Source organism: Oreochromis niloticus, linkage group LG18 (assembly GCF_001858045.2).
Source record: "Oreochromis niloticus isolate F11D_XX linkage group LG18, O_niloticus_UMD_NMBU, whole genome shotgun sequence".
NCBI classification, from domain to species: Eukaryota; Metazoa; Chordata; class Actinopteri; order Cichliformes; family Cichlidae; genus Oreochromis; species Oreochromis niloticus.
This window is the reverse complement of record NC_031982.2, coordinates 16,500,752-16,513,202: the sequence shown is the minus strand read 5'-3', so window position 1 is coordinate 16,513,202 and position 12,451 is coordinate 16,500,752. Positions and strand designations below refer to the sequence as shown.

General features: G+C 40.6%; 1 protein-coding gene across 2 annotated transcripts in view; it reads right to left on the bottom strand.

The window, feature by feature from the left end:
* Nucleotides 1-2,682: 2,682 nt before the first annotated feature.
* pbx1a (pre-B-cell leukemia homeobox 1a) overlaps nt 2,683-12,451 on the bottom strand; it is a 51,590-nt gene continuing 41,821 nt past the window's right edge. The window contains exons 4-9 of one of the 2 annotated variants that reach the window (XM_003438131.5): nt 11,871-12,061; nt 11,550-11,685; nt 10,181-10,340; nt 9,151-9,263; nt 7,920-8,009; nt 2,683-4,490 (exon numbers count right to left, since the gene is read on the bottom strand). In XM_003438131.5, the coding sequence (XP_003438179.1) occupies nt 4,398-4,490; nt 7,920-8,009; nt 9,151-9,263; nt 10,181-10,340; nt 11,550-11,685; nt 11,871-12,061 (783 nt within the window). In that variant the 3' untranslated portion in view covers nt 2,683-4,397. The remainder of the gene's footprint in view (nt 4,491-7,919; nt 8,010-9,150; nt 9,264-10,180; nt 10,341-11,549; nt 11,686-11,870; nt 12,062-12,451) is intronic. The other variant, XM_005476325.4, reaches the window with a different exon arrangement.

Here is a 12,451-nt window from a genome sequence, read left to right as displayed (position 1 = left end):
GAGTGGTTTTCTGAGAGAAAAGAGTGAAAGAGATGGATCAGCTGCAAAGCAAACAGAAGAGGCGTCATCACCCTTGGGATATAATGAAAGTTTTTAGTGTTGTGCAAGAGTAACTGGAAAAAAACCCAAAAATCTGAAATGCCGATTACTGATAGGATAGGGTTTTACTTCAGTCGAAACATTCCCATTGGGAAATACCGAAAGCAATCTTTACTGTTCCATATCACAGTGTGGAGGATGTGAAAATTTTGACAAAATGTGTTAAAGTCGCCATCTAGTGGAAGAAGACAAACACTTCTGGCTCTTCTGTACACAGCTTTTCTTCTGATCAATCATTTTGTCTTCATGTAACTGAATCTTTAAACAGTCTGGATACATGATCCCTCTTAAACATTCATTAAAACGTTGCCTCGTGCAGTTATAAAAATAAGAGACGAGTAACAGACTGTAATACAGAAAAATTCAGGGGCCACACCCTGTCTCCTGTGCATGATATAATCTGTGTGTTACAGTGTGTAAATGAGTGAATTTAAGATGAAGCATCCAGGCAATGTGTGAGTGCTAGTTTCACTGCATATTCAAGCAGTATGGGCTCTGTTGAGAAGAGGGAGACACAAGGTGTCTGAGCCACTCATCCATGCCCCTTCCACAGCAGCTGCAATTTAAACAGTGCTTCACTGACAGCTGGAAGACAGGTGTCAACAGCAGCATTGTATTTCAATCGGCCTGTACGGTGTCACCACCTCGGTGGTGTGAGAATTATGCTGCGTGACAAAAAAATCCCTCAAAAATTAAGTAAAACTCAGTTTGTGTGAGTTATCTCACTTGATGTTATTGTTTGAGATGACAAAGCTGCAGGCTTGACGCTGGAATAATCTCGCTCATGAGCATCTACTGCAGCACTGCAGAGGCCAGGAGATGAGAAGTCTTGTCAGATTGTTTTTGAGGCCCTCTCTGCTGGTGAGCACAACCCGGCTCCTTCGCTGCCCTCGGGGTGCAGGGGAGCAGACTGGCTTTGGCACTTCACACTCGCTCAGCAGTCAAGGCCTCTGACCGTCCGCAGACTATACCACCAACTGCTCCCACATACCCTCGGCCCTGTTGTTTGGCCAATTATGAATATTCGCTTGCTATGAATGTAATTCTGTCAGACATGCAACTGTCCATTCAGATATTGTCAGCAGTGTTGTTTGTATTTGAAGAATTTGATCATTTTTCTCATTTTCTATCAGATTTTGAGCCAAATCACAACTTCAAGTGATTTTTTTGAGCCATGTCCTCCAGTGTTATCCTACTAACACACATCATGAGCCACACTAAGAACTGAACTTTAAGCTTACAGAAAAACTCAATAGACCATAAAAATGTGTAGATCCACACCATAAACTACTCCCCAGCAAATGCCCTTGTTATGTACAATTGTGTGATCTTTAGTAAATCTTTCCAATGCCTGAGCATTTATTTTAATTATTATTTTTAATTTTATTAAAAGGTGAGACTGCTTTGTTTGAATTTTGTGTTGATGAGGGGAATCCAATCAGAACAAAATGGGTTTTAAAGAGGAGGAAGGTAACTGGCAAGTGTAGATGAACAGAGGAGTCGCACCAAGCTGTGAATCATACAAAGCTACTTTGGTCCAAGAATAAATATATCGAGCTGGAAGTGACCAAAATAGGTCCCCTTTAAAGGCCTCCTTCCTCAGTAGGACACAAAGAGCTTGGAGCTTAGACAGAGTATGTTTAAGAGAGATTTTTTTTTTTGTCTTGGTCTTTGGATTTGTCATGACATGACGTGAATCACATTGATTAATGCAATAACCTATTGTGCAACAATCTAAACCCCCGGGTCCTGACATTCATGTGAATGCTATGCAGACATACTAAGCACAACCCCCACAGCAGCAACAACCCCCGTCAGCAGCAGCCTCTCCCAGCACGACAATTTGTCATCATGAAAAACTGCTTGAGCAACATGACAAGGAGCTCAAGGTGTTGACCCGGCTCCCACGATATCAACAAACATGACACAAAATTATATTAACAAGACCAAATCAGACTATAACGACTGCTGAAAAATATTACCAATTAAGAAAGAGCCTGTCAGTGTCAGCCAGTGAGAGGTGCTGATGAGTATATACAGAAGCTTCTGTGGCTCACAGTCAATACACTCTAAATTTCTGGGTGGCACAGTGGTGTAGCACCACTAGTCACAACAAGAAGATTCCCAGTTTGATCCACAACTGGGACCTCTCTGTGTGGAGGTGCTCCAGCTTCCTCCCTCAGTCCAAACACACAGCTGTCAGGTTAACTGGTGATTCTAAATTGGCCTTGTTTGTGAGGTAGATAAAGTGCTGTAAGTGTACAGAATAAATTGCTGTATGCTCCATAAACACGTGTGTTACATCCTCAGTACACACAAAACCCTTCGTTCACTGTAAATGCTTGGATTTGGTTCAGTGTGCATGTGTCCAAATATGTTGAATATGTTTGGACAAGAGCCATCATGAATGGTAGGAAGATGTGGAGCCATTAAGGGGGTGGGGGCTCACTAACCTTGGCTGACTTTCAGTTATCACAGCAGTGATTACCATCACGCCATTGACGCCTCCGTGTGAGCAAAAACGTAGAGTCGTTGCTGTCTCATAAACGCCACAATAATAAAAATGCTGATGTATGAACGCTCTGCATTACATATCATTTTAATGTGTTGAAAACCCTTTTCCAACAAAGCAAGTCAAGCACAGTGGTGCACATTAACACATGTTGAAAACCCATGAGCTAATTCACAAGAATAGGAAAACAAACAACAACAAAATAAAAACAAAAATAGGAGCCTACGTTAAGCATACCATTAAAAAAAATACAAATACAAACAAATAGGCCACACAACATAAAAAGTGTCTATAAACAAGGTTAGACTGCTCAGAAAACACATTATTTGACAGAATGACTCGTCCCTTCTTTAAGTACTTCATTGTTAACGCTTCCTTGTAAATCTTTGATACTGAGAAGAATCAGCCTGATAGGTACGGAGGCAAGCATGAATTTAAACATCTATATTTGTTTTGGTGTCAGTTCTAGAGTTACTAAAGCACTTCCAGCAGTGTAATGCACTGATTTATATGCAAATGAACATCCTAACAAGGACACAATTCAACAAAAAATGCATAACATGTCAAAAACTGTCCTCAGCTGAGCCGCAGTTCATCCACCTGCTCCTTCCGTCGTGATGGTGAACAGTGGCTTCATGCTATGAGCATCTGTGGGCCTGCGCCGCAGCTTCAGGAGCAAAGATCCACTGTGCGAGCATGTAAAACTCTATTAGCATAATGACTTCCCTGTTTAAGTGGATTGTAACAAACTGAGTTACATGCGTCTTTGACAAACTTTTGTTTGCGATGAAAGCAATATTTCTTTTCGTATTTCTCTCAGAAAGGATCGGGATTAGTAACAAAGTAACCAAACACGGCGAGTAAACTGAGCAGGAAAAGAAATGCTTTTTTTTGTTTTGGCATGATCAGAATCTGCCGGGATAAAAAAGAACTCAGAAAAACACAATTCCTACTTTTCCTATTAAATCTGTCATTCGTGTATCTGCAGAACCAAAAGCAACATTGTGTGAAATCGTCTAGGTTAATGATTCTTAATGAATAATGTCAAGCTTTTCTGATTTGATGACAGGTATTTATTTATTGTTTTACAGATAACATACTTCACAGGGTTACCTTAGAGGTAAAAATCTCCTGACAGAACTTGGTTTTGACTCGTCGGAGACAGCGAGGGGAAGATGAACATACTTTTTGTCAAGCACACATTGTAAACAACTGAGCAATATTTAAGTCTAAATGGCGTACCATAGAATAGGTGAGAGACAACAAAATGTAAGTAAGAAGATGTGCCTCTTGCTCGCAAAGACAAAAGTTTCATTTTTACAAAACAAATAATGGTCACTGACATTTTTCTACTTTTTTTGTTGGTTTTTTTTAAGTGGCTGAGAGGTAGAATGAAGTATTTTCAGTTAAAACCAATGATTTTATTTCTTTGCTTTATCTTATCGTCATAATGAGCGAAAACATTACGAGTGAATAAGGAACCCCAGCCCTCCGATTATAATGTGAAATCTGTACAAACATCTCCATTGATTGCAATATCGTTTAAATTTTTTGAAATATTTTTTATTGTGAAACTTTTTGTTTGTATCCCAAAAGTCCATCGTTATAAGCAGAGGAAATATTATTTAATTTTCTGGTTAGGATTTCATGGTACCTCGCCGTACGGTGGGGCAGTGAATTCCTTTTTTTTTCTTCTTTTTTTTAATACTGCGAATAGCAACGTCAGTTCATGTTTTTTACATTTTTTGTTTGTTTTTTTGTGGATGGAGTGTAGAGATGGATATATTCAGTTGGAAGTATCTGAATGAACGCTTCCGGGTCCTTCTGTGGGCGATGTCACTGACGAAGGAGTCGGAGCATCTTGCCAGCCACCGTTTGTCTGTAAAGACACAAGAAGACAAAGTTAGCATAAATATGACATGATGTGTGATCTGAAATGTCATCATTCTTTATATTAATGATGGGCTGCTAAATTGTGTCAAAAATCTCAAACGCGATTAGCTTGGTTATTATTCAGGGCAGTTATTTAACTGACTTTGGAGTCATCATGCATTTACAGAGCTCTTTTCTTCTTTAGTTTTCTTCTAATCTCCAAACCAAATCACTAAAATTAAAACAAAACAAAACAAAATACAGTAAATATGAAATGAAATAAAAAGAGTGGTTCTAGATTTATAAAAAAGAGTAAATAGAAGAAATAAAACATGTTTTTTAACAAAAAATAAAATATTCTCAGTAAAAACTCTTCTCCTCCTCCTGTTTGTGTTGTGAACAAGAGTTAGGTGAGGAGTTCACCTCACATGTTCACGCAAACCGTGAAGCTGGAGCCTGGAGGTGTTTAACTCGGCTGGTTCTGATCAGATATAATAAAAACAATCTGCACGTTGGCATATTGTTACTCACTAACACATTATATCCTGTTTTCTTTAAAATCAAAATATGCCAGGGATGACGCTGGTCACAACTTGTACACTTCGGTTTTTGTGCAGAGTAAATTAATACGTTATAATGGGTTAATTAATCTGCAGACTCCTGTCAGAGCGAGGCTGGAATATTTTCTTTATGTTGAGCCAAATGACCACACAGGACAGGGGTATTAATCCGCTCACTGGACTCTTAAACAGGAAGACAATCAGAGGATTTATACAGCTTTTTGCTTTAAAATTGAAACATCATCATATGCTTTCATTACAAGGAACTTCCGGTGCACTACACCCTAGTTTTATGAAGTACCCATACGCCATACAGCTGCACTGTAACTGATTATACTCTAATATCTACAGGAAGATACTATAATAGGTGTGTGCATATGTGTTAGTATGCTGGGTCACTATTGTAATTTACAGAGGTAAGGTTGCCTGGAAAAACTGACCAATAGCAGAGATTTCTTTGAAAATTACAATTTTACTTTAAAATGTACATCAAACTTTTTACAGTGTGATGTACAGACTCACCAGTCCCCCCAGATATGTTCAAATAGAGCCAAATATTGAGCCCAACAAAAGCACTCTTTGTCTTTTATATGACATCTATGTAACATAAACCACACTACTTAATATTTACATCTTCAGTGTATTGATTTAAGATATTAAATGTGGAACTACACCTGCCAATAAAAAGGAGTATACTGTAGGTAACGCCTTGAACATATATTCACAGCCATTTTTTTCATTTACAGCAGAAGGTTTTGCTTAGCAGGTTTTGTTGTTAAATATATATGAAGAATATCAGGTAAACCCTAAACGTAAAAGCAAATATAAAAGAATTCCTCAAAAGCACTGATGTCACTCCAAAAACCTCTAAAAGAAAGCACTAAAAACTGTCAAACACTGTTTTCAGAAAAATAAATAAATTATCATGCCACTTCTTTCACTTGGACCTCCACATGGCCGACATAATGTGAGATAAACAGCAAAGATAAAACAGCGAATACGCAGACCTTTCATATATCTCAGAATATACCCCTGAGATGGCTGATAAAAGAATAAATTATCACAATAATAAAAAAAAGCTCTTTAAAATGGAAGCCTTCTCAAATCATCATAAAAGGTTGGCTAAAGACCATTAATTGCAATTTCAACGCTATTAGTGAGTGCTGGGAATGTGCTTTGGCAGCCTCTTATTTCCAAACCCTGTTATTTTGTGTAAAGACCGTCTGTCATCTTATTCAGAAGCAAGAAGAGGGAAAAAAGAAAGAATGAGGAGAGGAAAAAAATGCATTTCCAGTCTCAGAGAAAGTCGACACCCACCAGCAATTTGAGGGGCTGTAATTGCTGTTCAAGGATAAAGAAGGAGAGGTGAACCACGAGAGTTCAGTCAGTAAATCTTAGAAAGAGTAAAAAAAATATATCATTTGGGCTAAACAGATGCGCGACTTCATTCACAAGCTTCACTAAAACACTGCAATTTTTGTTTAAAGTGTTTTTGTTAGTAAAACTGTAAAAGAGCCTCATATTGTTAATAATGTCCAAGATAGTTATTTCTATTCTTTTCTAAAGCTTTCAAAGTGAGTGTTTCTACTCAAGCTGCATCTATTTCACAATAAACAGTCACAATTAGTTTTAATTATTTTTAATATATCGATTACTGCAATTTGAATTTTGCAGGGTGGCTCATTTGAGTTTTGAGGGGGGGGGGTTGCCTTGACAATAAAAGCACTTAAAAACCGAATGAGTCGTTGAGCTTCCAGTTCCAATTTATTAATGAAGCCATTTATGGTAGCTGCAGTTTAACCACTCATTTATGTATGACAATTACACTGCAGTCATGATACGCTACGTTTCTCTGAATTACTAAATCATTTGATATTTGATGTTTAAAAAAATCCTCAAAGACTAATGAAGATAAAAGAAAAAAAGCATTTAGAGAAGAACAAAGTTTTTTATAATCCTCTATTACCTCCACAAAAAGTGTTTTTTTATGAACAAAAAGCAAAATTAATAAGAAAAAGAAAGAAGCCAAATTAGCTGCGCATACATTGAAGCACAGACTGAGGTCAGAGATTCATAATTTGGTGTGTTGTTATTAGTCTAAATTACAGCACATGTAAAACGAGCCTGTTGCATGCTGCAGCGGGCTGGACGCGTTCTCGTTCTTATTTTAGCACGAGGGGTGTTGCAGGCTTGGCTGTCAGTGCTGCTGTTCCTGTGGATGAATGATCTGGCCAATGTGCTTGGACTGTTAGCCCAAAGCCTCGCTCTTTCTGTCCCTGTGACTGTCGTATTGATTCTGTTCAGCCCCGCTCGGCCTGTCGCTGTGGATCTACATGCTAACACACCGCCTCCAGTGCTGCCTGTCCCGCCCCGCCCGGCCCAGCAAGGAGACCGAGACAACTGGCCGAGGCTTTGACAGGCTGCTTAACGAGTTATTTTAAGAATTAGCAGCAACTCTGAACTTCTTTTTTTTCCAAGCCAGTCTTGGAGGGGGAAATAAATATGAGTAGTCATACAGTGGCAATGACAGAGCAGCGTCTGGTGCGAGGATGACACCTGTGTCCTTGTTTCTGTCGACTGCAGGTGCCTCGCTAACGCTAATATCCTCCGACAGGCTAGGAGCATGTCCAGCTACTCAGCCTGGTAGCTGCCTCGTTGCCTGCCACCATAGGGCACGACTGGGGCAGAAGACAGAGGGGGGGTGGGGGCAAATGGCTGGACAACAGCCCAACCCCGGCAAAGCCTGCTAAGTGGCATTTTAGTGTGCATACAGATTTAGGCGATATCACCAACATTGTGCAGCTGGGGAATCACTGCAAAGTAAAAGAGCAAAGAAGCACTGAGAAGGACAGAAGGAGACTGTTTACAGGTCTTACGTTGATGCCCTGTGGACTGTACATCTGGCTGGCTGCGAGGCTGTCACTGTATCCTCCGGTCTGGCTGATAACATGGCGAAGGGTATCCACCTGGAACAGCGGGGACACAGACAAAAGGACCAGTAAGACAAAAGCTCTGGATAACAAAGACAGTAATGCACAAGGAAAGGTCAGTCTGATAGTAAAAGGGTATCATAAACAGGAAAAGGTTACAAACAGCGAATCAGAATGATTTGGCCGCTATTACAAGCTCGATAACAGACGCCACAAAAGGACACAAACACAGGAGTAAATATAGGATAGCTAATTATCAATGTATTTGTTGTTCTTGTTGTATAACACATCAAAATCTCATGTCCAGACTTGTGTCTTTTCTTTAAACTATTTAAAGTCGAGCAAACACTCTGATGAAGTGCCACAGTATCACCTGCTGCCAATAAAACCATGGTGTGATGCAGGATTTGTTCTACTATTAGCATTTTGTCACGCTCTTTGCGGATTCCCCAGTCCAATTCAGATTTTTTTATATTTGTTTTCCACAGAAACACACTTTCCATATGGATTTCGCAACAAATCTGACTGCTCTACCAACTAGAAAAACATATCTGAATTTGTACTTTGTGCCTTTGTATACTTGCAAATCTTTGAGATCGAGGTCATTCATTCGTGATCAGAGAAATAAACCCTTTCGGGTTCAATAATTAAGGGCAAACCCCGAAGACCTTTTTATCTACGATAAGGGCCGACCCTTTTGCATATTCATGAACGACCTAAAGCAATTGGAGTGCTGATTGGAACAGAAGAGGAGGAATGGAGGGAGAAGGAAGTGATGCTGAAAGCACTGAAACCAAATGAGACCTTCTCTACGGGTGGTGATTCCTTAATCCGTGGTGAGAGTTGTAACACTGCGTTGGTCATGACTGTCCACTGGGGCAAGGTCAGGGAGCTACAAAGTGCACCAGTGGCTATGTGAACTCTTGTCAGAGGTGCTGATGAGTGTTGCACCGTTTCCAAAACTGTCCGCAGTCGTCTACTCAACTGTGGCTTGACAATGGTTTCTACATTAATGTAGCGCTTCAGGCTAAGTATAACCTCCGTTTCACAATGTAGGTCAAGTTACTGTGGGCATCTAAACTCCCAGACTGGTCAGCGGTTAAACCACATCACAAACGAGCTCAGGTATTTGCCAGTTCACGGCCACATGGGACGCTAAACTTGGAGAGGCGCCTACCTGGGATTGTATGTTGGCCCCAACCTGCCCCCCTTGGTACGAGTCCCCATTGAGGGACTGCACACTCATGAACAAGTCTCCGGAGTTTGACATGTTAAAAGAGCCAGCAGAACCTGAGAATACACAGAGGCAGAAGAAAGAAGAAAAAGAAAGACACGCAGACAGGAGGAGAAGGATCAGAAGAAAGGGGATAGTAACAGGGAAGAAGAGGGGGACAGAAAAAGGAGTTAAAATGAAATCATGCATAAGCACAAAGGCATTGAATGGGTTAGTTTGAGAGCGTGGCAGGCATTATGAAAAAGACTTTTTCTACAAAGTTGCACACAATAGACGCACTGAATCAACCAGCAAGAACAATCCGACAGGTTCTCGTCGTAAAACTGTTTAAGATCCAATTAAAACGAGCCTCATGGATCATATTACTGTTACATGTCCGTGCTGCTAGTGTTTCATTAAGGAAGTAATAATTGATCTGCAGGAAGACCCAAAGAATCGTCTTCGTCCTTTAATGGACCCCAGCTCCCCAGATGTAAAGAGACCATCGCGTAACTTGATTTCAACACCCGGTCCTAATCCAATACAGTCGCAAAGTCTCTATATGACAAAAGACTCCGCTTGCCCTCTGAGCAGCTTAATGGCATACATGAGGTCAACCGGACAAGAGGCAGGAAAAATTAACGTCCACAAGACCAAGAGGTCAATAACAGAGAGAGAGAGTGAGAGAGAAAGAGAGAGAGAATGAGTGAGGGAGGAAGATAACGACGGCAGAGAAGAAAGGAAGAAAAATGGAAGAAGAACGGCGAGAAAGCCAAAGTGTATTACTGGGTTAATTAAGGAGAGCGTTCTGTTAGTCTATAAGAAACATCACCAGAGACTGAATTCTTGAGTTGTGGCTTTGGTTTGAGAACGTCAATACGCTCCATCTTACGCTTCTATCTGCTCTGGTGAACAACAAATATTGATAACGCCTCTATTGGTGGAACTTGTTTCACTATAGCCCAGCGGCCTTTAATCAGAGCCCGAAGCTCACCTGCTGAATTGGGAGTAGATGGGGAGTTGGCCTGGCTGCCGTGAGCGGACACGCTGGTTGCATTGACTGCAGTCCTCGCTGCATACATGTTGGCCTCTTCTTGGAACTTGCTGATGTTTTTCTTGTATCGGATCCTCTTGTTCCCGAACCAGTTTGATACCTGTCGAGATGGCAGCAGATAAATAAAAGCAAATATAAGATGATGCTCTGCACACCTAAAAAAGTCTGATGCCCTGTACAACAGTTAGCACAATAACGTCCTCTCTTCTTTGCAAGACATTTCATGTTGCTTGTAAATACTATACAATATAGAAAGCCCTCCATCCGCTTTCTTCTGCTTATACAGACACCCAGATCTCCCTCTCAACCGCCACCTCCTCCACCTTATCTGGGGAAAAATGAGGCCTTCTCAGCACTACAGAAATATAACAGCAGTATTCCAGTAGCACTCTTCTTGTTTTGATGAGGACTTCATGAACGAGATTTAACGTTTTCCTGCAGTTGAACTGCAAATGACTGTTACCACCTAACCTAGAACCCATTTCATGTATTTCTACAGAAAAAAAATCTTGTAGTGGTGCAAAAAAAAACAAACGAAAAAAATGGCAGATGCATGACATTGCAAAGCTGCTAAGTCCAAAGTTGAAGCAATCATAAGAAATTCACTAATGACTCTTATATGCAGATTCTCTGACGTTTACTGTCATAGAAATGATCCCAATTTATGCTGCATAGTTACACTGGCTGGCTGACTGGCTCTCCAACAAAACAGCCCAAGGCAGAAGTGGCTCTGCACTTCAAGCAGGTAAATGATCAACTTTCCATATTCAGCTCTTGCCACGCTCTACATGTTTGAATTTGGTTGCTATTCCCTGTGAGTTTTTTAGCCCCATTCAAATTAGATTTTTGGGGGATCATCTTTATTACTGGTATTTATTTAAGAAGTGACTGAAAATTATAGCCAGCGGACCAATTGAGTAAAAAAAAGAAAAAGAAAAACAACGAAACAAACCAAAAAGAAAAAACGAGGATCCATGATAAAGCAAAAATGTTACAGTACAAAAAGAAAATGCATACAAAAAACAGAAGCTTTTAAGTATCCAATCTTTTCATGAAAAACCTGTGAATCATTTTTGCATCAACTGACTGTCAAATGCTCCTGGAAAGGTATTGGTAACTTTGGAAATTACTGACAACTTGGTAAGAAAACCAACTGTTTTTAATGTGAGCGTTTCTAATGGTAACCCCAGGCTGACAGGGCTCCTGACCGCTGAAGTACAGAGCCCTGCTGATTTAGAATAATTGAATTGCTTTTTGAGTAACACACTTACCACCGAGCCTAATTATCTCAATTTGCCTAGCGTCTTACCTGTGACACTGTGATGCCACATTTTTTGGCCAGCTCTTCTTTGGCCTCCTCGCTGGGATAGGGGTTACTGAGATGGGAGTAAAAATACTCGTTTAGGATCTCTGTCGCCTGTTTGTTGAAGTTCCTCCTTTTTCGTCTGATCAGAAAAAACACAGAAGAGAAAAATGACTCCTCCCTTGCACCATCGTTTAATCAACAACTGTAATAACAAAATCAAATGGAGCGATAACAAAAAAAGCACCTTAGAGTCAAATAGAAATATAAGTAGATATGAATAAGATTTAGTTTGGGGCACACACACACACACACACACACACACACCTGGCATCAAGAAAGCGTGAGCGCAGGATCATAACAGCTTCACAGGTGCTCTGCTTCAGCTGCATCTGAATGGAGCTGAACTTGCGGTGGATGATGCTGACCATGCGCTCGATCTCTTTGGGCGAGATGGGTCGTGTTCGAGACTGCTCCCTCAGCAGGTTCATCACATGGGTGGTGAACTCATTGCACGCCTGGAAGCACAGACAGACAGGATTCATAAAAAGAATAACTATCGCAGAGGCTCGACAGCTTCAGACAGAACAAAAGGATGAAATTGGATTCTGGTGAGCCTGCACCTTCACTGGTAAGCCTTGGCACGAGCAGTGCTGACAGTGTAACAGCAGTAGTGTTAGAGGTAATAAGAATAGTCTGAATTAAAGCGGCAGACACGCAGCGATGTTTCAAGCCAAACAAATGTGGCAGCGGAGTCATACAGCGGAGGCAGCGAGCACTTGCAGTGCTCTGAATATTAAAAAGACTTCTCTTCAATAGCAGAGAAAATGTGACAAGTGAAGAGAAATCTAAAATGACAGCAGGCTTTCAGTCCCGTTCATGTTCAAGAGGTTTAAACTGTCTCCCTC